We start from the raw sequence: 26707 nt of genomic DNA on the forward strand, positions 1-26707 counted from the left end.
GCCCTCTATTCTAGTCCCATTAATTAAGAGTTGCTGTCTGTATTTTTGCATGTTAGGCGGCCAGACAGCTAGTGTGGCTAAATCCACCCCACCCTCAGAAACTAGAGTAGCTTCAGTGTGAACCCTGATTTGCTCTGGGCACACTGTTGATCCCACTTGGAGACTAGCCATACCAGTGTTACCTGGATGGGAGTTTGGAGTGGAACCTTTCTTGGGTCAGGCCTTGTCTCCAGTTTGGTGTCCATGCTGTTTACAGCTATGACACCAGGCCTTTTTGGGATCAAAGTTTTTACCCTTGTACCCATTGTTTTGTGAAGAGGCTCTGGGCCCACCCTCCTGTGCAGGTTTTTGGGGGCCTGTAGAAGACTCTTTACTATTTTTAGTTTTGGTTGTCTCATCACCCTTCTGCTGGGGAGTCTTTGTGACCCCTTTCTTTTGGTCACCCCCTGTTGAAGTCTTGGACACCCTTGTCTTGACCCAATGGTCCGCCTTCTTTCCCAATTCTTGGGGAGAAATTGGTCCTAGGTCTACCAGATGCTGATGCAGTTTATCATTGAAACAATTACTTAACAGGTGTTCTTTCACAAATAAATTGTACAGCCCATCATAATTACTTACACCACTGCCTTGAATCCAACCATCTAGTGTTTTCACTGAGTAGTCAACAAAGTCAACCCAGGTCTGGCTCGAGGATTTTTGAGCCCCCCTGAACCTAATCCTGTACTCCTCAGTGGAGAATCCAAAGCCCTCAATCAGGGTACCCTTCATGAGGTCATAAGATTCTGCATCTTGTCCAGAGAGTGTGAGGAGTCTATCCCTACACTTTCCTGTGAACATTTCCCAAAGGAGAGCACCCCAGTGAGATCTGTTCACTTTTTTGGTTACACAAGCCCTCTCAAAAGCTGTGAACCATTTGGTGATGTCATCACCATCTTCATATTTAGTTACAATCCCTTTGGGGATTTTCAACATGTCAGGAGAATCTCTGACCCTATTTATGTTGCTGCCACCATTGATGGGTCCTAGGCCCATCTCTTGTCTTTCCCTCTCTATGGCTAGGATCTGTCTTTCCAAAGCCAATCTTTTGGCCATCCTGGCTAACTGGATGTCCTCTTCACTGGAGTTATCCTCAGTGATTTCAGAGTTGTTGGTCCCTCCTGTGAGGGAACCAGCATCTCTGACTATTATTTGTGGAGTCAGGGCTTGAGAAGCCCTGCTCTCCCTAAGTAGGACTGGAGGGGGGGAATTTCCCTCCAAGTCACTATCTTCATCCTCTGAGTTGCCATCCTCAGAGGGGTTGGCCTTTTCAAACTCTGCCAAAAGCTCCTGGAGCTGTACTTTGGTAGGTTTGGGGCCCATTGCTATTTTCTTTAGTTTACAGAGTGACCTTAGCTCTCTCATCTGTAGATGGAGGTAAGGTGTGGTGTCGAGTTCCACCACATTCACATCTGTGCTAGACATTATGCTTCTAAAAGTTGGAATACTTTTTAAGAAACTAAAACTGGTTCTAGAATCTAATTCAAACTTTTACAAACTTTTAAACTCTAAAAGAAATGCTAAACAGGATCTAACACAAGGCCCTAGCAGGTCTTTTAAGAATTTAGAAAACTTTTCAAATTGCAAAAATCAATTTCTAATGACAATTTTGGAATTTGTCGTGTGATCAGGTATTGGCTGAGTAGTCCAGCAAATGCAAAGTCTTGTATCCCACCGCTGCCACCAATGTAGGAAGTTGGCTCTGTATGTGCTATTTCAAAGTAAGGAATAGCATGCACAGAGTCCAAGGGTTCCCCTTAGAGGTAAAATAGTGGTAAAAATAGATAATACTAATGCTCTATTTTGTGGTAGTGTGGTCGAGCAGTAGGCTTATCCAAGGAGTAGTGTTAAGCATTTGTTGTACATACACATAGACAATAAATGAGGTACACACACTCAGAGACAAATCCAGCCAATAGGTTTTTATATAGAAAAATATCTTTTCTTAGTTTATTTTAAGAACCACAGGTTCAAATTCTACATGTAATATCTCATTCGAAAGGTATTGCAGGTAAGTACTTTAGGAACTTCAAATCATCAAAATTGCATGTATACTTTTCAAGTTATTCACAAATAGCTGTTTTAAAAGTGGACACTTAGTGCAATTTTCACAGTTCCTAGGGGAGGTAAGTATTTGTTAGGTTAACCAGGTAAGTAAGACACTTACAGGGCTTAGTTCTTGGTCCAAGGTAGCCCACCGTTGGGGGTTCAGAGCAACCCCAAAGTCACCACACCAGCAGCTCAGGGCCGGTCAGGTGCAGAGTTCAAAGTGGTGCCCAAAACACATAGGCTAGAATGGAGAGAAGGGGGTGCCCCGGTTCCGGTCTGCTTGCAGGTAAGTACCCGCGTCTTCGGAGGGCAGACCAGGGGGGTTTTGTAGGGCACCGGGGGGGACACAAGTCCACACAGAAATTTCACCCTCAGCAGCGCGGGGGCGGCCGGGTGCAGTGTAGAAACAAGCGTCGCGTTCGCAATGTTAGTCTATGAGAGATCTCGGGATCTCTTCAGCGCTGCAGGCAGGCAAGGGGGGGGTTCCTCGGGGAAACCTCCACTTGATCAAGGGAGAGGGACTCCTGGGGGTCACTCCTCCAGTGAAAGTCCGGTCCTTCAGGCCCTGGGGGCTGCGGGTGCAGGGTCTCTCCCAGGTGTCGGGACTTTGGATTCAAAGAGTCGCGGTCAGGGGAAGCCTCGGGATTCCCTCTGCAGGCGGCGCTGTGGGGGCTCAGGGGGGACAGGTTTTGGTACTCACAGTATCAGAGTAGTCCTGGGGTCCCTCCTGAGGTGTTGGATCGCCACCAGCCGAGTCGGGGTCGCCGGGTGCAGTGTTGCAAGTCTCACGCTTCTTGCGGGAAGCTTGCAGGGTTCTTTAAAGTTGCTGGAAACAAAGTTGCAGCTTTTCTTGGAGCAGGTCCGCTGTCCTCGGGAGTTTCTTGTCTTTTCGAAGCCGGGGCAGTCCTCAGAGGATGTCGAGGTCGCTGGTCCCTTTGGAAGGCGTCGCTGGAGCAGGATCTTTGGAAGGCAGGAGACAGGCCGGTGAGTTTCTGGAGCCAAGGCAGTTGTCGTCTTCTGGTCTTCCGCTGCAGGGGTTTTCAGCTGGGCAGTCCTTCTTCTTGTAGTTGCAGGAATCTAATTTTCTAGGGTTCAGGGTAGCCCTTAAATACTAAATTTAAGGGCGTGTTTAGGTCTGGGGGGTTAGTAGCCAATGGCTACTAGCCCTGAGGGTGGGTACACCCTCTTTGTGCCTCCTCCCAAGGGGAGGGGGTCACAATCCTAACCCTATTGGGGGAATCCTCCATCTGCAAGATGGAGGATTTCTAAAAGTTAGAGTCACCTCAGCTCAGGACACCTTAGGGGCTGTCCTGACTGGCCAGTGACTCCTCCTTGTTTTTCTCATTATTTTCTCCGGCCTTGCCGCCAAAAGTGGGGCCTGGCCGGAGGGGGCGGGCAACTCCACTAGCTGGAGGGTCCTGCTGGGTTGGCACAAAGGAGGTGAGCCTTTGAGGCTCACCGCCAGGTGTGACCATTCCTGCCTGGGAGAGGTGTTAGCATCTCCACCCAGTGCAGGCTTTGTTACTGGCCTCAGAGTGACAAAGGCACTCTCCCCATGGGGCCAGCAACATGTCTCGGTTTGTGGCAGGCTGCTAAAACTAGTCAGCCTACACAGATAGTCGGTTAAGTTTCAGGGGGCACCTCTAAGGTGCCCTCTGTGGTGTATTTTACAATAAAATGTACACTGGCATCAGTGTGCATTTATTGTGCTGAGAAGTTTGATACCAAACTTCCCAGTTTTCAGTGTAGCCATTATGGTGCTGTGGAGTTCGTGTTTGACAGACTCCCAGACCATATACTCTTATGGCTACCCTGCACTTACAATGTCTAAGGTTTTGTTTAGACACTGTAGGGGTACCATGCTCATGCACTGGTACCCTCACCTATGGTATAGTGCACCCTGCCTTAGGGCTGTAAGGCCTGCTAGAGGGGTGTCTTACCTATACTGCATAGGCAGTGAGAGGCTGGCATGGCACCCTGAGGGGAGTGCCATGTCGACTTACTCGTTTTGTCCTCACTAGCACACACAAGCTGGTAAGCAGTGTGTCTGTGCTGAGTGAGAGGTCTCCAGGGTGGCATAAGACATGCTGCAGCCCTTAGAGACCTTCCTTGGCATCAGGGCCCTTGGTACTAGAAGTACCAGTTACAAGGGACTTATCTGGATGCCAGGGTCTGCCAATTGTGGATACAAAAGTACAGGTTAGGGAAAGAACACTGGTGCTGGGGCCTGGTTAGCAGGCCTCAGCACACTTTCAATTGTAAACATAGCATCAGCAAAGGCAAAAAGTCAGGGGGCAACCATGCCAAGGAGGCATTTCCTTACAAATCCATTGTAATGCGGATGAAGTGCCTGGAACTGCTGAAGGACTGCTACTTCTGTAAAGGTAACTGTTGTTGAAGACCTTGCTGGTCCCCCTGACTAGCTCCCTGCCGGAGTTGGTCACCCCAAATACTAACTGACCGCAATGACACTTAAGTTTTCTTTCAAAACATTTCCAAGTGTCCAATTCAGTGAGTTTGCCAAGGCTTGTTGAGTGAAATTGCTTTGATTTATTATTGCGTGCAAAATCGTTACCTTTGGAGCCTTTCAGTGAATCTTTTTCATTCTAGAGTCTACATTTTTATAAAAATACAGTCTATTTTTAGGAATTGGTGTTGGATTTCTTGAGTATAGTGTTGATTTCTTCTTCAATTGATTTGGAGCTGTTTAAATGCTTAATACTTGTTCACCTGTGTAGATCTTGTAGCTCAGTGCCACAGCTACCCAGGGTTGAACTGAGGAATTGAGGCACACGACACCTAGGGGACCTAAAGGGCTTGGTAAGTGTATTTCACTGTGGGGTTGCACAACCACACCATATAATACAGCCCATTTCCTTACAACTCTGTTATATTGACAGCCCGCTGTGTTATCCGTTTGCGAGGACTTCATACCATGACCATGAGCTGGGGTTCTCCTCCTCATCTAAGCTGGAAGAAAAGGCCACTTCCAGTGATGGATGGTGGGCCACAATGTCTGCAGGTCTGGCTTTTGGACTTCTTTGCCGCCAGGGTTCTTTCCTCGAAGATGTTCAGGGTGCTTCCTGTGGAGTGTCTGATATATCTGATGATGTGCCCAGTGTCTGCGTCTATGGTGACAAAGGTTCTCTGTCACACGTGGTACAATCGTGTTGTGAGGACTAATACAAGTTACGCACCTAGTGTTGGCTGGGGTGTTTTTGTGTTCCGTAAGCGGGCAGTGTTGAAAGTCTGCCCTACAAAAATTGATTGAACCTAAATTAACGATTGCAAACCGAACAAAATTTCTTTGATTCACTTCATCATTTTAAAGACGTATTTGCTTGACACTGTAGTACTGGAAATGCTGCAGAAGCAGCTCAAGATGTGACAGATGCTTTCGTTAAAGGGTTATTGCCAAAGGTATAAGAGCAATTGAAAAATACACGTATTGGATGGCAAGAAAAATCTTTAATTGTTTTCTGTGGCTTATCACTGTGTAATGGGTTTAGTGTAAGAAAGAATCCACGGAACCCAAAACAGTGTAATTTCAAATGCAATCCTTTCAGCAAAAATTCAAAGGGGATGGGGCATTAGGAGACTGGAATGAGAGGGTGAGCCACATGGGCAGGGTGGATGGAGGCAGGAGAGTGGGAGGGCTGAAGGGCAGTGAAGGAGAAAATTGGCTCCACCTAGTAACTCCTCATGTTTCAACTGTGATCATTTAAGGAACTGGAAACATGGTTCCCAATTCTGCCCCAGAATTCTCATGATCAGTCAGAATAATTTGACTTCCTTCCTCCTCCACCAAACAGCTACCTCTCATTTTCAGTCAGCCCAAGGGGAGTATTGTGCACGCTTTCATCCCATCAGCTGAGAAAGGGTGGTATGAAATATATGTTATCAGTGGGAAGCCCACTTCCTGCCCTACTGATCCCTTCCTCTCGTGGGCAATGTGGTCGGTGCATTTGGCATTTCTCACGTCATCGACCCTGTCTCTACTTCTTTGGCTCTGGTTACACAGCAACACACCTTCCACTTCAGTCCCACTTCTCCGGCAAGCCTTCTTAAAAGGGAACTACTTTGTGAAATGAACTGTACTGTGAACTCAACAGTGGCACTCTTTATTTGTATGTTCTGATTGAAAATGAAAAGGCTACTTTAGCTGGGTTATGTGTAAATGATTTGTTCATAATAGTATGAATACGACTCCCAAAACTATGGCCCAAATTCCAACCTCTTTTTGTTTGGTCCCAGCACACTTGTGATGTGGTTTGCATTTAAATGCAGATCCTGTCAAAACGAGGTTGGACTAAAAGAAGAAGCTGTCTAATCTGCCACAATGCCAATTGCATCCTGAGGCAGAAGCAGAAGTCCCCCCAGATATTGATGCTCTTTTAAAGTACAAGATTCGGTTTCTCAATGTAAGCATCTGAAACACCAATCCTGCCTACCAGAAAGGCTGGTAAAGATACATGTCAGTTTGTGCAGACTTACGCGTTATTAAGGCTAGTGTGTGGTCAAGTTTTCCTGCTGTGCCAAACCATGCTACCATTCTGTCATGTGTTCCTCCTATCACCTTCCGGTTTACTTTGTGGATCTAAGTTCCGTCTTCTTCTTTACCCCATACATCCTGATAATCGAATTCCTTTTACATTCTCTTTAGGCAGACCTCACGTAAAATGGAATCGACTTCCTCAAGGGTATACTGCATCACATTCCATCTTTACACAAGCACTCAAGAACAATTTAGACTCTGATTTTTTATCAGTGGTTCTCTGCTGCCTGTGCATCAAGCTGGGCTCTGTTTTCTGGCCGCATGCATGTTGCAGCCATATGAAAGGGCACATCCAGTTTCGTGCCACGTATACCAGACTGAGAGAACACTCGGCTCAGTAGTGGTCTGTGCATATACACAACAGATTGACAGCTAGCCACTGCCCAGGTTGGGTACCAATACTGGGTGATACCAACCTGATTAATGCTGATCCCGGTAAGCTTCTCCACAGTGTCCGGCAGCCGGTTGAGAATCTCCAGCACTTCTCCAGTAAGTTTGGCGGCTCCCACCTCCCCGTTGCCGCTCGACACCATCTTCACCTTTTTGACTTGGCTCAAAGGTTTACTGATCTCCTCTGCCATCTGAAAACACCAGAGAAGAGGTATAAGGCAATTCACACTAGCATAAACAGCAACGAGCAGCAAAGCTACATAAGGGGCCCTGCAGGTGTAGAGCTCAGCACTGAAATCAGAGGGGTATGCAGATTTGAATTTAAGGGTATTGGTAGCGCTCTGTGGAGGCACTTGTACTGGAATACCAGAGGGTGCACAGCAGGTCTGAAGTAAGTTGAACCGGTGAGTTCTATATGGTTTACAGCGCTTGGATAATAGGGGTGCTGCCAGTTGTGTTGATGAAGTGTCCTCATAAGAGGCGGGAGAGTGTGATGGGGCATCATGACCCAGGCACAGTACTTGTCAGGGTCCTGTGCTCCTCCAGAAAAATGTATGCAAAGATTTTTAAAGGAAGACAATCTTCTTTATTATTAATAAGGCAGGTTCTATGGCCATAACTGTAGATGGTGCCAGACTGAGAACTACAGTATTTCTGTTTCCCAGGATGACAAGTATGTTTTATATTTAACATGAGGTGCTCATTGCAGCTGGCAAAAAGAACAATAGGGCCTCAAATCTAGCTTTTGCACCATGCACCTCAAAAAGGTCTGAAACACCTGAACTGAGGTGCACGGTCAGTGCTGGGCATGGACCCTAGTACAGAAATCACAGGAAGTTCTGTAGTGTAGTGCATCGCTATAGCTACATCTCAGCAGAAGGAGCTGCAGGTCACTCCACTTGCCCCCTTTAGTGCCTTGGCCTCTCACCAGAGGAAGCTTCTCGAGCAGCATGTCCACCATGGCCACATCTTTGTACTGTTGGAAGGCCTCTCCCTTCTTTGCCATCTGCTCCGCATCAGCTCTGGCCTTAGCTTCAATGGCAAACGCTTTGGCCTCTCCCTTCACCTGGAGGGAAAATTCATAGTGTCAGCTCATAGTGGTAAAAACCTTGCAGGGAGAGCGCAGCATGCAGTGTGAAGCGAACAGCGCAGCATGCACAGTGTGAAGCGAACAGCGCAGCATGCACAGTGTGAAGCGAACATAGAGTGTGGCATGCAGAGTGTGAAACGAGCAGGGAGAGCCAAAAGCAGTGAGCAGCATGCAGGCAATATTCAAGGTACTGGGAAGTGTAAAGCATGCAGGTGGTCAGGCGTCAGTGAAGCCTCCCGGCAGAGCGCCGCAAACAGAGAAAGCGTAGTACACAAGAAGACACGAGTCACTGTGGCTGGCAGACGATGTGCAGCATGCAAGGCGAGAGCAGTATACAGGAAGAAAGTATCAGTCAATGAAAGAAACCAATTACTTGCCTGCAACAATGGTTTGGCAGCTTTAACGTTTCTAGGTTCATAGTCTGCCATCTACTAGCTGGATCCGGAAGTACTCGAATACAGATATTTTTTTACACTCTGAGGTGAACATTTTTCTAACAATTTCCTCCACTACCCTCCTTCATTGGGGAGGTGTGGGAGTAACATGCTACTCCAGAAGAATTTGAACGTCCCCCAAAAATTCTTAAAATTATTGGATTTTTTGCTGCGTGAAATCTCTTATAGAATCACATGGTGCGCATTGACAGTCTAGCGGTATCACTGCCCTTGTGGAGGGGGCCTAAAGAGGGGGTGGGAGAAAACAGATGCCTCAGTACTGATTGTCCCCTTGTTTCCTCTTTGTGCATGTCTAGATCTATGCAATAGTGCCTTATGGACCTGTGCTTCCATCACATTAGCCATGAAATGCAAAGTATCTGTTTCCCTTCCGTTGGAAGGTTCCGGGGCTTCCCTTACGATGTTAAGTGTCTTTTCCGGTGGGTTTAAGTGACTGAATTCAGCTACCTCGGGGGCCAGGCTGTTAGTTGCAGGTCCCCTGGATTTAGATGCTCTGAACTTCTCCAAAACCTCCGCAGTCAGTGCAACAAACTAAAATTGTACACACATTTCCTGTACCAGCTTAACAACCGTGCATTCTCCTCTGACTGGGAATTATAACAGCTGCATGAGAAGAATTGGTATTTTATTTTCAACTGTTGCAAATAAGTCTACTGGTGCCATGCCGCACCTGTAGAACAAGTTCTCTACCAGTGACTGTTGTAGTTAGACTCATAAGAGGTGCTTGATGTCTTCTTACCTTCTCTATATGCGTGTTTCTACCCCTGGTAGATGACTGACTCCAGATAGATGTTTGTTGTAACTGCCCACCTGCAGATGCTGTGCGCTGGTCTTGATGGTGGGAAGAGACGGCGTCCCAGCTTGTTCAGACAGAACCTTGCTGTTGTGTTGTCTGTCAAAATCCGAACCCTCTTGTTTTTGATTTGACTTTGAAAAGCTATTATTACTAGATAGATAGTTTTGAGCTCTTTCTAATTGGTGTACTTTTCTGTCCCCTGAGGGCAACCAGAGACCACTATCCTGAGCTATCCCATGTGTGCACCTCAGCCTACGTGTGATGGCTCTGTTGTCATCATGGCTTGCAGAAGAGGCGTCTTGAAGTGCCTCCTCTTAAGCACACTTGGGTTGTTCCACCATATCAGTACTTTGCTGACTCTGTACTTTAGAACCACTAGATCCTCCCGTCTGCCTTGAGTTTGGGACCACTGGTTGCTCAGCTGCTCCTCTGTGGGCCTCAGAAGTTGGTCTTGTGCTTTGGAACAAAATACTGCAAGAAGGCCTCATACCAAACAACTTCATAACTGCGGTGACCATCACAAACGTCTGTACAAGCGAACTGATCCTGCAGTTCCTGAACATGCTTCATGGTTGGGTCTGATATTGCCTTCACTGTGTCCAATTCTGACTCCAGAAGCGTCTTTTCTTCACCAGTACTGGGGAACATATCTTTACTGTAAACCCCAACTGGAAAAGCACCATTACCACTACCTGAATATTCCTATTGCATTGTTTGCATGAGTTTGTCTTTACCAGCCACTCGCGCACACAGGGGTAGACATGAATGGTGCGTCTCCTGAGCCGTGCTGCTCCTGCGGCTAGAATCTTGGTAAATAATCTTGTGGTGGCTACCACTTCATGTAGCCTGGGTGAACTGGCTCCCTGTGGTCTGTTGATGAAACTGAGGAGTGTAGAGCGGTCTTCCCTGATCTCTTATCTGCGACAACCTCTTTTTCAAGGGTTCCTGCAAAGCTCATATGGCCTTTGCCATTGTGTAAACGTTCCTCCTGCTCTCCCAGGATTGAGCTACCTCCGGACAAGTGCTTTCCCATGAGTGGAAGGTCTTTGGTGTTAACCTGTACTGCTCTGTACTTGCTGTGTCCACTGATTCAAGGGCTCATTTTCGACATGAGCCGATAATGTTTTCTCCTCTTCAGTCACGGACTTAGCCCTCTTTTGGTACTCCTCTGGGGGACGCTTCATAAGATCTTCCATGCAGTGCTTAATTTGTACAAGAAAGCGTACTGGTGCCCAAAGCTCTGCTCAGAAGTCCGCGACCGGTGCAATTAAGCGCCATTGTGCCCAATACCAAAACTGGGTACTGGTGAGTTGACCTCAGGCCTCTTTAATATACAACCAAATACTGTTGCTCCTTTATATCTCTCTTGCAGGTTCCAGATTTCTCCTTTTGTGATGCTTTTCTATCCTTCCTCCATCTTTCTGCTTTGTTTACATTTTCATCTCTTGCAGAAAAATAATTGCTGGTCCTCAAAAATAAGTGCCGGTGGCCACCACCGGCTCAAATTAAGCACTACCATGTCTTCACAATGCTGAATGGCATACCTATTTAATTGTGCATTAGGGCTGGTAATCCTCCGCTGGGTGACTACAGCCCTCTTCATTTCTTACCCAATGCGTCAACCTTTTATCGACCTTGTCTGATAACGGGCCCACAGTTGCTAGTGGTTCACCTCTCTTCCTGGTGGCATTGACTATGAGGAGGTCTGACTCTACATGTGTTTTACTTACTCCTGGTCCTGCACTGATGCCCTATATTTGTTTTCTATCAGTTATCCACGGCTGACTTTCCACCAACCAGACAGAAAACTCTGATCGACCTCCCTGGTTCACGTCCCAGGCATCCACCGGAGTCGCTGTGGGCTCGACGCCAAAGCATGGAACGACCTCCCCTCCACCTCAGAACCACACACCACCTCCCGATTTCAGGAAGAAACTCAAGACCTGGCTCTTGGATGCGAGGCCGCCAGTTACACAGCGGCACACCCAGCACCTGGATACCCCTCGGGTGACTGTGCTCTACAAATGCTGATGGATGGTGTCACAGCCTTTAGAGATTACTGGCTTATTACATTCCTCCCTGCTGCCCTGAAGTATACGAAGGAGCAAAGAGAAAAACGAATTTTTCTGATGGACTGGCTTTAAGGTCTCTCGAAGGAATCGTGCGCCTGCCTTTCCAACCTCTATTTTGTCAGCAAACAGATCTGCTGCCCTCTTAACTCCTCCATCATACACTGAAATGCAATCTGTTTGCCTCTTCCTGTGGTAAGTCTGCCGCAATATCCTCCCCTGGGGTCTTTTCTTCCTCCTCTATTTCGAACACCAAGTTTTCTGTGTCTGCCTCTATATGTGTAAGAAAGCCTCATCAACCTCTTGTTGATTGTCATTACTCCAACTCTTGTCTAGGCTTCCTGACCTCCAAAGGTTTAGGTATTCCTGGGTGCTGCCATAGATTCCTCAAAGAACCTCTTGTTTTTATTACAGACTCTATTTCTACCTCGAGTGCCCTTTTCTTCCTTTGATCCGCAGCTGTTACTTTGAGGCCACCTGTATCTCCTTCCGTTTTGAAGCGCAAACGTCGGTTGAAGTTGCGCTAACGCTCTTCAGCGACACCCTCTTAGGAACCTTGTCTTTAGACCCAAGAGGATGTCAAGTAATGGTAACGTCTACGACTGAAGATTTTCTTGGATTTGTGTGATCCCTCATCTTCGCTTGAAGCTTTCGACTTTGGAGCATCTTATCAGAAGCTTCTTACTTTGATGCACTGTAGGTTTAGGTTCAGACTTCCTGTGAGATGGAGCTTTGGTGTGAGTTCCTCAAGGTCTAGGTCTGCCTTTAGCTTTCTCAGCCTTTACATCCTCTTCCTTCGAGAAACCCATTTACTCCATTGACTGATTGTTTCTCTCCTGCCTTTCCAGTTCCAATTGTCCTAACATGGTTGTTGCTGGTCAGTGAGCAAGTGAAGCCTATCTTCTAGGTACCAGGGTTTTTAAAACGCAAAGCTGTGTAGCAATCCTTAGACATTTGATTCTTTGGAAGGGAGAACCCACTTACTGGATGCTGAAGGCAAACGTCTGATGACAATTACAGCAGAACTTGAAGCTTGTGCTCATAATACTAAACAGCGCTGAGGAATCTCAGGGACTCCCATTGCCACAAAGTTTCATTCTCGGAATACAGCATAGATCTGCCCACCCCCTCCCAGGATAATCCTGAAAACCTCCTTCCAGTGTCAACCCCTTCTACTCCCTTGGGGCCAGATGTACAAAGCTTTTTGCACATTGCAAACAGCGAATTTGGCTGTTTGCGACGTGCAAAAAGCACTTTGCAATGCACAAACCCCGTTTTGCGATTCGCAATGAGGAGGGGGAGCTCCCTTCCTAATTGCGAGTCGCAGTGCAATGCAGGATTGCTTTGTGACCGCGAACCAATCGCAGTTTGCACCCTTTTGTAATGGGTGGTAACCCATTCACTAAAGGGAAGCGGTCCCCGTGGGACCCCTTCCCCATGGGACCCCTTCCCCGTTGTGAATGGCACTGCAAAAAATTTTTCAGAGCAGGCAGTGCTCATTTTTCGTTTTTGTAATGCATCTCGTTTTCCTTTAAGGAAAACGGGCTGCGTTACAAAAAAAAAAAATGCTTTATTAAAAAGCAGTCACAGACATGGTAGTCTGCTGTCCGCAGCAGGCCACCATCCCTGTGAGGGTCGCCATTCCCAAGGGGGTCGCAAATTGCGACCCACCTCATGATTATTCATGAAGTGGACATTTGCAACCCCCTTGCGAGTCGCAGATGGTGTCAGGGACACCATCCAACATTCCGAATTGCGACGAGTCGCTCTGACTCACAATTTGCGGGTCGCAATTTGGAATGTACCTACATCTGGCCCTTGATAACTTTCAGCAATTCATTGCCTACCCTATATTTGTTTTACAAAAATTTCTGGAGCTCACGTGGTGCACCTTTGAATACAGTGGCAGAAAAAAATCTAAATGTCACTTCTGGGGGAAATTTGGTCTTCTAATCAGCATCACAGTGAATCAAAGGTGTTCCAACTATGTCAGCACATATCACCTCCGGCCCAACCGCGGGATGGTGGAATAATGTATGACATTTCATGCCACAAAAGGGATTCGCGCAGGGAATGCGCACTACAGAGAGTCAGGAGTTAATAAGCCTAGGATGAGACAGTACACAGCGAGCAGGGAATACAAATGAAATCAGGCGACAATGGAGTGTGCAGCATGCAGGGACTCGGGGGACAGTTGGTTCCCAAGGCTGCACAGAGCACACAGGGCGCCAGTAAGGGCAGCAGGTAGCACACATGAAGTCAGGAGACACAAGAATCGGCAGGGAGAGTGCAGTATGCAGGACACAGGAGGCAGGGAGCGCACTTGTTCTCATGGCTCAGGGAGGTCTGCAGAAAGCCTGCAGCACCAGGGGGTTAACAAGGACAGTAGATAACACATGTGGAGTTAGAGGGCCAAAGGTGTCTGCAGCACACAGGATGTCAGGGGTCAGTGGGGCAAGAAGAAAGTACAGATGAAGGTGTATTCCAATTGTGTCTTCAGAGTGTGTGAATCACAGAGGAACCAGGCATGGCCTGCAGGGAGGCCACAGCATGAGTGGAACTAGAAACACGGCCCAAGGAAGGGGAGCAACTGCATGACATTATTTGTGGTGCTCCTGTGACAAGACAACAAGATGGTGTCTCCATTTCCAGAGAGCCAGAAAACAGGATGAAAGACCTGGGCTTGTAAACACTACATATCTGCCACCCATGGGAAGGGCTTGAAATAGGTGATGACTCTTAAAGGACCTCCTTTGTGGGGTCACTGAAGTGACAACTCACCTTGACAGACTCAGCTTCTGCCTCCGCCTGCATAATCAGCTGTAACCTGGAGAGGAGAGAGAATGCAGGTAAACGTCAGTCTTCAGTAGTGGGAGCACAAAACAGAGAAAGCTCACAAGTGTGGCGGCCAGAGACAAGTGTGGCAGAGGCTTCAGAGGGAGGCGCCTTGGAGAAAATCCAAGAGCGGGGAGAAGTAAAAAGTGAACACATGGAAGAGTGTCTCAGATAGGGGAGACAACTCGCAGGGGAGCACAGAGAAAAAAGAGAAAAAGAGGGAATTAATTCTGTTCCAGGGAGTGGAAAGATGGAGAGATGAGCAGAATGACCAGAATGACCAGACGGCTCCATGTCAAGGCAAGGGCTTCCCTTCTTTTCTAACCAAATTTGGGTGTGTAAGTTCATCTGGCTCAATGCATCAGACCAAGCATCTAAAATTCACAATGCACTGATTTTGTACAATTCCTCCTAGGACTGGAAAAGTGGTGTTTTGGTGAGATGGTGTCCCTAGAGAGGATTGCACAGGAGAGCTTCTCACTGACTGGAGAGGCACCGTCCCTGTGTCGAGGGAGAGACAGGTCTAGCAGAGGCGGCCATGCTAACTGCCTGTGTTCATGGTGAGGCGAACCACGATAAGGCAAAGCACGAGCCAACATAGATGTCGCTGGGACCCTGGGCAATGGCTGCTCACACTGCTGAGCTTCAATTGGAGGGGACCGCATGGAGTACGAGGGAGGAAGGTGCCGGCAACATTCTGTCACCTCCAAGACACTCGAGCCACACAGCGCTCTACCACAGAAATGCACACACTTCACAGCCTCCTGCATCCGTGTGCATGCTTTGCCACTGACCGCAGGTGTGAAGAATGTGTAGGTCGGCCACTTCAGTATTATACATGGCTAGAGGTGCACCGGGGTATTCTGGTTCCTCCACACACAGGGTGTCACATCTGAAGGCTGACAAGCCTAAACACAGAGTACACACAAAAGGTGATGGGAGGAACTCTTGAAAATAGACTAACCACTGGCCATCGCTCAGAAAGCATTCCAACCCATCGTTTTACACCCACTGTGCCACTCTAGACAAAGGCCTGTCTTATGCAGATCAGTACTGACACTTCTCATGAGAACAGTCCACCCCGAACTGCCAGGCGAGGGCCCCTTCAAAAGGGCCAGCACCCAACACCACACCAGTGTTAGCCTAGTAAGATCTCAACAGTAAACTATAGCTCGTATGTCACAGTGAACAAGGGACCCACATCTCGCCACACCCTTGGCCACTTAAGGCGTTTCATAATACACAGAAAAGGTGATCGGAGAACGCCTGCAAATAGTCTAACTGCTGGCAATTGCCTGCGGTAGCATTCCAATCCATCTTTTTTCACCCACTGTGCACTCTAGACAAAGGCCTGTCTAATGCAAATCAGTGCGGACCCTGCTCCTCATGGGAGCAGCCCTTCCAGAACTGCACGGCGAGGCCCAACTAACTGTGCCACTGAAGCCAAGCTAAACTTGACTAAAGAGGCCCAATCAGGCCGAAACTGGTCTTGGGTTGCTTGTGTTCTGCTTTAGAGGGGACCTAGCTTGGCAGTTCGGAACGGTTTCGATTGGAGCAGGACCAAAAATGATTTGCATATGGCTGGGTCTAATCTGATGTAGGCAAAAGTACGAGGAGTTGGAAGGCTACCCCCTAGCGTTTGCCATTAGTTCGATCTATTGCAAGAATTCACACCCGCCATCATCTTTTGTGTGTGTGATGAATAAACACATTTCGAGTCCCAGATCGAGGGATCAAGCCAGCAGGGGAAGCTATTTTGAGAAATCCAGATGCCCAGATCATGAAAGTGTGAAAAGTCTACTCTCCAACGAAGACAATGATATCAACCTTACTGAACTAATACTAGATGTTAATGGTGTGAAAGGAGAATGATACGCTGTAAGCATCTGTTCGTACTGTGTACTGCTGTAGATTCCCATGCCGCGCACACTCCTGCCATCTAGTGTTAGGCTTAGAGATTTGCAAGGTATTTTTCTCTCAGCGGGTGAGCAGAGTGAGTGCAGTGCTCTGTCAATGACAAATGTAGTGCACTGTGAATTGTAAACTAAAAGCAAGAACAAAACATCTGGGATCATCGATGGCATCCATGGAGGAGGTGGACACATGTGACTCTACACCACTACACGCTATGAAAAGATGGCTAGAGGACAAAAAGTAAAGGCTGGTTTCAAAATTGTCATTTTGTAGCACAAGTCGTTGTAGATGCACATGCTCTGCACAGACTGTAAAGCAGATTCCCTCCAAAGTGATGGGTGGAGAGACGATGATACAGACATTTGGTGTAAAGTTTTAACACAGTCAGTTCAACTAAAGCCTTTGATTAGCTTGGATGTCCGCACAGTAGTGTTTGGTACGTGATGTTAACTCTGAAGCAGCTTTACAAGTGTCTGCTAAGGGTATGTTACACTTTTTGCATGTGGAACGTGCTTTACGAGGCACAGACAGTGTGTCCTTAGCTTTGGATTTCATTTAACAATCCATCTTGAAATACCTATCAGATGGGGTGTCTTATGTGAGGTTTAGCTTAAAGTTACAAAGAGTTGCTTTGTCTTATAAAAAGGCTTAAGCCATGACTTGGGTTTTGGCGATGGGGTTAATCCGTCACAAACGCGAAGGATAGCCTGTCGCTCCTGTCCGTCACGAATGTGACAGATATCGTGTCTGCTCCTCTGATTACGATCCCATTATATCCTATGGGAATCATAATAAGACGCACAGGATATTAGGCCATACAGCGAGAGAGAGACAGAAATCTCCCTTCCACATACAGGATGATTCATGAGCTGACAAAGTCTGTTGTTAGCTGGGAGAGTCATCCTCTTGTATTGACACATCTGTCGCACGCATGCCCCTTTACATACAAAGGACTCAGCTTTGGGGTGCCCTTATTGGTAGCAGAGGATTTCCCAGAAGTGATGATTTGCTCAAGTTTTCTGCGCACGTTTTCTCTACAAGCATCTGACACCCTGACCAGACTGAAGTACTCACCTTGGTGCCTGCTCCTGGCAGTGTTTTGCTCTTGATCCTGGGCGTGGGCAGTTACTGTAAATGGTAAAACCAGGACTGCGCTTCTGGAAGCACACCATCATTGCGTGATCGAAGAAAGACCAATCATACCGGTGCTAACACCACTGTTGAAACATTCAAGTCATGCGGTGCTAAGACAGAGACTGTGGCTTACTTTGACCTTGCTCTTCACACAGAAATAATTGTTGATGTCAATGTGGTTGGTCTCTGTGCTGGACTGGCCCAGCGTAACCTGATTCCCAAAGTCCCCAGGCAACTTACTGTCTCACCAGCCACAGCTTGAAGACCCTTAAAAGAAGCCTTCACAAGCACAGAGGGCATGTCTGTCAACAGTATGAGCTCGCACACATTACTATTTGTTCATTAGGGGAAGATAGTCATGATACTGCTTGATCGTGGTGCCCTTGTGTCCATTTCTGGAGATCCCAAGACCAGGATGACTCCTGCATTGAACTGTAACTACAAGAATACTGACTAGATTGTTCATAAGACTGGGAAGGGTCAGAATCCAGCTGATGTTTTCTCACACAGATGTTGTACTGAACATGAAATTGAGGAATAATAAATCAGAAATGTAGTAAGCCTTAAGTATACACGAGTTGTGAAGTTCACTCAGGACGGTAATCAAAGTATGTCGGCAAACAAGACTCTCTTGAGACAGAAGATGTGATTTCAATGTCTAGGTAAACTGTTGAGGAAGGTGTTTGGTACCCATAATGTTCTAAACAGAGGTGTTGGTAGACCGCTTTCTTCACCTCCAGTCAATGGCGTAGCTGCTGGAGGAAATCTGGGAAGAGGCTTCCATCGCCTTCTGTGCCCCAATCACATTGGGTCAACATCATTTTGCTGTGACACATGATTTCTTTGGGTTTCCTTAAGTCATGGCTGCTCCTAGCATGGTGCTTCTGGCTCTTAAGAACATATTCTCAACCTTTTGCATTCCTTCAACCATCAAGTCTGATTACAGACCACCCGCCATCTGCAAGGCCTTGAAATGCTTCCTATTATTTATGACGTTTCATCACTGTAAGTTTCCCACCCTCTCACATCTGGTACAATGAATTCAAGGGAGCTTTATGTCATGTTACTTGAGTACTGCAGCAATCTCAATGCACAACCCAGAGGTCGCCAGCTGAACTGCTACTGGTCCATAACCTGCACACTGCTCTTCCGCTGGCCACATCCACACATAGGTGAACGGAGGCCTCATCATCATCATCACAAGAAGACGATGGAGGGCAACATGTAAAATATTCAACAGACTGGCGAGGAGACCAAGGCCTGATTTAGATCTCAGCAGACGGATTACTCTGTCACAAAAGGTGATGGAGATCCTGTCCGCCAAAATCTACATAGCAGTGTTTTCTATGGGATTTAGATTTCGGGGGACAGGATATCCGTCACCGTTGCGACAGAGTAACCCCTCTGTCGAGATCTAGATCAGGCCCAAAGTGTTAGCCTGCTCAAAGTGTTTCCGCAAGGACAACCCATCTTTTGACCCTCAACTATATATGGAAACAGACATTCTTCACAGCCTGGACAGATGGTCCCACAATCACCCTTAACTCTCCGTACATCCAGATGCTGAACTGAGAGTCTTGTGAACTTTCATCGACAGAGAAGCTGTCAAAGGAGAAGACCTCAGAAAAAGTAGCCGTTTGTGATTTTGTGATGGGCTCTATTGTTCCAGCTCCCCTTCTCTCTTCACTTCCCGTCTCTCAGTTCTGAAACTGAACCTATTTCTCAACACTCTTGCCATCTGCAAGATATCTTTTCCCCTAACATATCCCTTGTACTGTAATGGACTGACTGCAAGAAATTGTTTAGTTAGATGGAATGTATGTCACTCCTGAGACGCTGGGTTCGAAACACCTACTATGTTCATCCTTGAGGCGTGTAAACAGTAGTGCAGTGCTGGGGACAGCCAAAGATTAACCTAGCACTTGGAGAACAAGGGCATCTGCTGGCATTCCCAGTGGATGGGCGACTGTAGTCTTGTTATCTGTGTACAGTACAATCTTTGTTGATTCCCTGTTTGTAGGACAACCTGCGGAGGACTGGTTACTGATTAAGCTTTATGAATAAGTCTCTATTCTAGTTCCCACAGTATGTGATGTTTTAGATTACACAGTAAGGCAAAGATGAGACAGAGGGAGAGAGAAAAAGAGAGAGTAAGAGTGCGCATGCGTGCAGATACATTGCCCATGTTTCTGTCTCTTGTCACTAATTTGGGGGCCATCTTGTCTGCCTGACCTCTGCCCAGAATTCCATGGTCAGTGTAGAAATGCAGAATGCCTACTTTTGCATGCTTCCTTATGATTTTAAATCTTGAAAGATAGGTGCTGTGGTTGTGCAGATGCATCTATAAATGTGAATTTTGCCAGTAGTGTGTACATTTGTGCTGGCTGGCACTTGGTGGTGACAGCCCCTGAAACAATAGTTGGGAGAGTGATGCCCATGTCGTGGGTGGAAAAATTATAGTGTGGATCATGGGACATAAGTTGTTTGAGAGAGATGAAAGGATGATGTTAAACAGTAGTTCAATCTGAAATCAGCCATTTGAACTCTTCTTCACTTGATGTTTAATGAAGAGGCTTTAGGAGAGCCTATGCATTTAGGGTCCATTAAGAGGTGCATGCGGTTGAGCCAAGCCTGGAACTAAGCTAAAACTGAGCCACCATTAATGAAGGCACTTACTTGGTTGAGTTTGAGTTGGAAGGCAGATGTCAAAGTTTGAATGGTGCCCTGGCAGAAACAAAGTTTACTGATCTATCTGGCTGTCTGCACTATGATGGGTATCATCATGTGATGCTGGAATATGCGTGAAGGGTGATGTTCTGTTGGCCGAGTGGTAATGCCAGCGGCCCATATGAAACAAAAGTTTCTAGTGGCTAGACTGCCAATGGTGCCAAATGCCACTGACAGGTCAAAGCCAGTGCCACGAAGTAGGCACATCATAGACTAGAAGGGCTGAGGTTGACTCCATGGTGAATATCTCCAATGAGCTGGTTGGTGGTGCCTGCTCGAAAATGTGCGTCTGGAAGGGAAGCAGTAACTGCATTGGTTTCTTGAAAGCTAACTAGTGCCTCAAAGAGCTACCTCTGACTCAATCATGATGCACCTCCTGGGCCACCTTTTGTCTTAAGCCCATGCCGCCCCTCTTCCACCTCTCCACCCTCCCGTCTTTACCTCTCCGCTTCGGCCAGCTTCTCCAGGCGGAAGCGTTCCGCCTCGGCCGGCTTCATGATGCGCGCCTCCAGCTCCTTCTCCTTGCGGATGATCTCCTGCTCCTGCAGCTGGATCTGCTGCGTGCGTTCCACCACCTGAACCTGCATCTTCTGCTCCTCGATCTTCTGCTTTGTCTTCGCCACCTGCAGGAGCGGGGGGGACATTGACAGGAGTCAGGCGGGGGGGGGTCAAAAATCACCTTCAACCACACACTACCTGGTCATGTCACTCTGCTCACTCACAGAAGGGAGACGAGAGATGGGAAACACACAACAGCGTCAATCACCCGTGTGACAAGGAGAACTCAGGAAATCAGTCTGTGAATCAACATCCACCTCCGCCACGCAGGATCCAGAGTAAACACATTTGGACTGGAACACAGACGCGACTCACAAAACAGCCCTTTTAGGAATCCTTATTTTAATAACGCAGACTATTTAGCAATACAGAGATACTGCAGAAAAGATAAAAGCAGTAGGATTACAGAGGAGCACATACTGAATCCCATTTAATTTTTCTCAAAGAGTGACCCATATATGGAATTTTACAGATGAATTTTAGGAAGCACAGAGAAGCAGAGAGACAATTACAAGGTGGCATTCAGAAACCAGAGCAGACATGTGACATACGGACTTTGTGGCCGTGAAACACGCCAGAGAATTCCTTTCTTTCCTTTTTGGATACTGTATGTCCCGTGAACATGAAATGATCTTCAATAAACTAATTTGAAATCTTTTTTATGAAATACTTTTGAGTGTGGTGTTAAACCACACTCACAACTGTTAAATTGATATTAGATTGGGTAGTGTTAGACTTCAGTCACTACTAGATTGAGCTCATGCATGGGGTTCCGAAGAACTATCTCCCTCATTCCTGCCTGTAGTGTGATAATACATGTCTGAGTTGAGAGAAACAAGGCACATAGAGATTTCCATGAACGCTTTCTCACACAGGTATTGATAACTCACTTGACTTAGGGCCCTAAAACAAAACACACCGGTGACCCCAGCCTTCTCCCCCTGCCACAGTGCTTCATCACTGAACTCACTCACAGAGCCTCACCCTTGATTCCTGTAAAGGTTCCTCACCTGCAGCTGGTAGGCCAGGTCTGACTCTGCCTTCCTAGTGTTCACCTCGATGTCATAGGCCGCTTTCTTCAACTCGAAGTCTCGCTGGGCTTTCGCCATCTCGATCTCGCTGACGTACTGCGCCGACACCTTCTCCTGCATGGCCCTTGCTTCCTGTAGAGGCAAGGAGGAGGGCACAGATTAGAAGAAGGACTTGTAGCGAGGAGGTACCAACCCAAAGGTGAGCAGAAGAGGGTCCTCGGTCCTCTGAAGTGCCGGCAACACTATGAACTGTGCATACTTTTAAGGACTGTCGGAAGAAGTAAAGAGCAGGGGCTGGGGGGGGGGGGAGGGGGGGGGAGTTGCCTGGGTTCAGCTCTTTGGAAGTGTAGCTCTAGGCACCTAGTGCAGCTCCTAGAGCACCTAGTGTAGCTCTTAGAAGGCATACGTTCAGATTGTCTGTTTATTGGAACTGCTTGGCAGAAGGGACATATCTGAATTGAATTTTACTCAGAACAGGGTATGTCCTCAGGTTAGATTGAGGAGTTTTATGCTCCTGAGCTTTCTACATGACTGTGATCATGTCTTTGTGTGAATGATGTGTTTGCTTGCTCTCGGGGATCATTCTAGGGCTAGCCAGAAGCTTCAGAACATTTAGAATGTTGTGATGTCACCAGGGAATGAAGACAGTGAGTGAGTCAGGGTTAAAAAGGAGGCTTAGCTCACAGATGGCAGATACCAGAAGTGCTGTTCTATCAGAAGATATTACAAAATTAGACCAAAAAACGTGATAATGGCGCTGTGGGAGAAGGTAAGAAGGTGTGAGGGAGACGAGTCCCGCTCTTTTCAATGATCAATATACTGAGACGAGACGCATGCTCAATTTCGGGAGCACCTGGATGGCCTCACCTTAATGCCTGCATCACGTTTCGCTTCTGCTTCTCCCATCCTGGCATCTTTCTGTACTTGTGCCGTCCTGGCTTTTCCCAGCGAGTGCAGATAATCCTAAGAGAAGGGTGAACAGAAGCAATATGTAAACATCAGCTGAGGGAGTTCAAGCAATCCTAAGAAAGGGAAGGGCAGTGGGGCACGGAATAAGCACATATAGGATTAGCGAGTGAGAAGCAGTCCCTCAAGCGAACCAAGTTATAAGAAGAGCCTTCTACATGTATAAACCCTTCAGTGCACCTCCCTACACCTAGGTTTACCGTAGAAGCTCCACTCAAGCATCTACCTAGTGCAGTCACACCTGGACTCCAAGTAGGTGCCCACTCTACCTACTTCAAGGAATCCAAAATGTGGCAGCCATAAAACTACTATATCTTTACATGCGTGACCACAATACCCGAGACCTTCACTGCTTACTCGTTGCCAGACGCTACTCTTCAAGGTACTATGCATCACCTAAGTGGACACCTATTGCTACGTTCCTAACGCCATCCAAATAAATCCTGCAAGTTCTCCCACTCTTATACACCCCACTGACTGTCCAACCCTACAAAAAGTTATACTTCAGCAGGAACCTCCTTCTCCACACAGGCAGCAAAATCATTACACTCTCTCCCACTAAAGCTCAGAGTCCCCCAAGACCACTGGAACTCAGGAAGGTGGTAAAATCAGGCTCTTCCCTAACCGACCCCACACAGAACCCTTCAGCATCACAAGAAGAGTATGACCTGCACAGGAACTCCATCCTACCCTCCAAGATCTAGAACCAAACCTTCCCAAAAGGATGATATGGAAAGACCACACTCTCACTAAACATGGCTCCTCTCCAAGCATGTGTGCACTTACCCGACCCCAGAGACACTAGGAAGACAACTCACTGCTCATCACAGGTGACATCGAAACGTGTCACACAAAGGCCAGACCAACAAACCACATCCTTCCCGCCAATCACAGCATTCATAGAAAACTCAAAGCCGACTTCCCCTCTCCTTTTCTGTGAAACACTCAAGTGTAGCAACAAATGACAAGGTAAGAGAACCATTCCAGCCATCACACACAGCACACAAACCACCCCACAGAAGCAACACAACAGCCATGAGCAAACTACAGAGTGGGGTGGTTTCTGTTCCCAGATCACTTTGGTGCCTTGGCAACGGCATGAATAGCTTTAGAAATATAATTAAAATATAATACAGATAATCACAAGAGAGGTAGGGAAAAGTAATACATATGTGTCAGCTGAGAGAGTGCAGGTAGTATGGCTTTGAAGAACACTCGCCCCTCCCAAGAGCCCCAAATCAGATGTCTCCAGTATGACCTACACTGATGGTCATGCAGTGCCCATCTCTAGACCCTCTTCTCACTGTAGGCAAAGATGCCACCTCCCTACCTGGTCATCGTGAATGTCCTTCAGAGTGTAGCTGACAACGCTGATGCCCATGTTCACAAGATCTGACGATGCCACCTTGAAAACCTGCTCTGAGAACTTCTGCCGGTCCTTGTAAATCTCCTAGAGAGAGAGGAACAAGAAAAGGTGATGGAACAAATCCAAAAGGAGAGAAGGACGAAACAAATGTACAGAAGACCTGGGATGGACATAGAGGATGTCATGTCAATGGCTTAAGGTTAGAGACCAGGTGGAGCTCTTGGTGAGAGATGGTGGTAGGACATTAGCAGCCACGCATGGCCTGGAGGACCAAGGTGACCTGTACAGTCTCGTCATCTAGGATCAAAGCACCTAAAGATCTAGGACCTAGTGTTATTCTGCTTACATTTACAACCCACCCTCCCACATGGAAGGAGCTACACATGGCTCCCCCAACCTGTTTTTTAAGAAGATTTTGGAAAAAGTTGGCGTGAGGCGTTTGATATTCCTTTCAACCCTTCCTGATGCACTTATTGAGGCGGCACTTACAGTGAAGCTCTTTTCTGTGCTTGATATCACACGTGGTTCGTCATTACTTGGTGAAATATTGCGAGACGTGATACCATGGGACGGTCTCCAAATCCCTTTGTTTTACAATGGGAAGTAACCAGTGTCCTACTGTCTAAATCTCAAGGAAATGCAGCGCTCTGCAGAGAAGATGAACTTTGTAGCACATAATCCCATCACAGCACCACAGTTCCTCACTGTGAAAGAAGTAAAGATTGTCCAAAGAAAGCAGTATACCCATCATGAAAGAATGGCTAAGATCTAGTCTCTATTGCTGGGATACCAAGCAATTCTTCTGGTGACGCAGAAAAAGAGCACATCTCCTCAAACCTGTCTTCAGAGTCAGAATTACTGTTTGCCTCTGAAGCCAGATGTATTAAAGTTTGAGAAACAGTCTCCAGTGCTTGAGAGGCTTCAGAAATAACAGTAGGGACCAGACTCAGCATACACCCCGGGAAGATCCGAGTCAAAATCCATGCAATGGAGCCGACCAATCAGGAATCTAACCTGAAGGCAAAACCAGTCTAACATCTTTTATGGCACAGTCTGCTGCAACCCATTTCCACTTCGATCTAGTACTTCTCAGACATTATCCGTCTGTATAGCTCCTAGGCGCTCTCTATGTGCACTCAGCTTTGCATTCCAACTGCGACCGACTGACGCAGAACTTTGCCCTGCACTTTTTTGTAGCACACCCTAATTTAATCTACAATAGGACAAGGGTTTTTGAGCTATTAGCAAAAAATGTTAACCTCATTCATGGATTTGGATTTTAGAGGCTGAGGAAACCCATGGATGCCGAGTCATGGGGAAGGGGGCCTAAACAGTAAACAGTCCCCTATCAAAGACTTTGTACGCAACTCGCAATGCAATGATATGTATAAAGGCTTTCAGGAGCATGTGTACTCTACAGAATATCTCCCACCCTGCACCGAAACCCATCACAGCCTCTTTTCTCTTGATACCCCTCTATCAACACCCGCCTTGTGCGTGGCACCATCATTTTTCGATAGATGGTACACCACTGTCAGACAATCTCAGAATCACAACTTCCATAATCACACCTCTAAGTCTCAATAGGAAACTAAATACCTAGAATAAGCTTTCCAGCTTGAAACTTTTCTTGATTTACATATTGAACACTATTATGCCATCTACTGGCAAATGTAGTTTCATTTTTAGGTGGAGACATTATGGCACTTCCAATGATGTTGAAAAGTCAACACATGAGTAGCAAGAGGGGCTTATGTTTTACATCTGTCCACCACACTTCCTGCCAAACACATGTAAACAAAAAAAAATGAGACCGGATCTACTGAGTATGGCGGGAAAGGTATCAAAATCCACTGGGATTAACCAGTGGTTCCACTGAGTTTGTTATTTAAAAGGACCCTCCCAGCAGTCTTGACACGCGTCATCATCGGGTTCCTACTCCTCACTCCAGACCAGGATGGTATCTTAGGTGGGTGTCAAGAAGGTGGGCTTGGACATGTTGATTGAATCCAAACTGTGAAGATGGTTTCTGTGCATAGCTGCCTCCTTACAACAGCATCTAATGAGGTTGTTATGACGTGTTTCACACCGCTTCACCCACTCGTACAACAGCCTCTGCTCCCTACAATCGTCCAACAGTTGTAGCACATCGACTATCATTCCCTGATGCCCAAACCTGTTTTTAAAGAGTTGAAGAGATGCAATGCAACATGTTAGTAGCAGCACCTCTCAAACTTTTTCACCACTAAATGAAGGAGTTTACAGACCTTGACCGACCAGTGGTGGTCACATAGCTGAAGATGGACTCCAAGGTCTCCGTATTGCTGTTGGCCGAAAATGAAGCCTGGCTAGCATGATCCCCGATGCACACAGGATCCTCTGGCAAAGACCTGGATTTGTAATTTATCAATCCTTGGGTTGAGAGATGTTGTTATAGTCAGCACCTTGCAAAATCTTTACTGATTTGAGCGATATAGCATGATAAATATGGCCATGCCCCTGAAAAGGGGGAGGGCACCACCACATCCCCGGAGCCTGAGAATGTTGAAGCGCTGTTCTATTGCAGCAGAGTGCATTTTGGACCCCCCAAAACACACACCAACAACTCAGAACAACTTCACCATCAGTGGCCAAGCTGTGGCAAAACGTAGTACGAATGCGCCTTAAGTGCGCTCCGTTGGTTTCTGTTGAACTTCAGGATTAAGCTCGAGTTGCAATGCACAAGAGAAAACACCT

The 26707-nt window shown here is 47.0% G+C and overlaps 1 protein-coding gene across 1 annotated transcript in view; it reads right to left on the reverse strand.

The window, feature by feature from the left end:
- The window catches only part of FLOT1 (flotillin 1), a 120622-nt gene that overhangs the window by 10690 nt on the left and 83225 nt on the right, over positions 1–26707 (reverse strand). The window contains exons 6-12 of the mRNA XM_069241837.1: positions 23936–24055; positions 22507–22602; positions 21619–21771; positions 20492–20673; positions 14222–14267; positions 7959–8096; positions 7057–7221 (exon numbers count right to left, since the gene is read on the reverse strand). Of these exons, the coding sequence (XP_069097938.1) occupies positions 7057–7221; positions 7959–8096; positions 14222–14267; positions 20492–20673; positions 21619–21771; positions 22507–22602; positions 23936–24055 (900 nt within the window). The remainder of the gene's footprint in view (positions 1–7056; positions 7222–7958; positions 8097–14221; positions 14268–20491; positions 20674–21618; positions 21772–22506; positions 22603–23935; positions 24056–26707) is intronic.

Source organism: Pleurodeles waltl, chromosome 6 (genome assembly GCF_031143425.1).
Source record: "Pleurodeles waltl isolate 20211129_DDA chromosome 6, aPleWal1.hap1.20221129, whole genome shotgun sequence".
Taxonomy (NCBI): Eukaryota; Metazoa; Chordata; class Amphibia; order Caudata; family Salamandridae; genus Pleurodeles; species Pleurodeles waltl.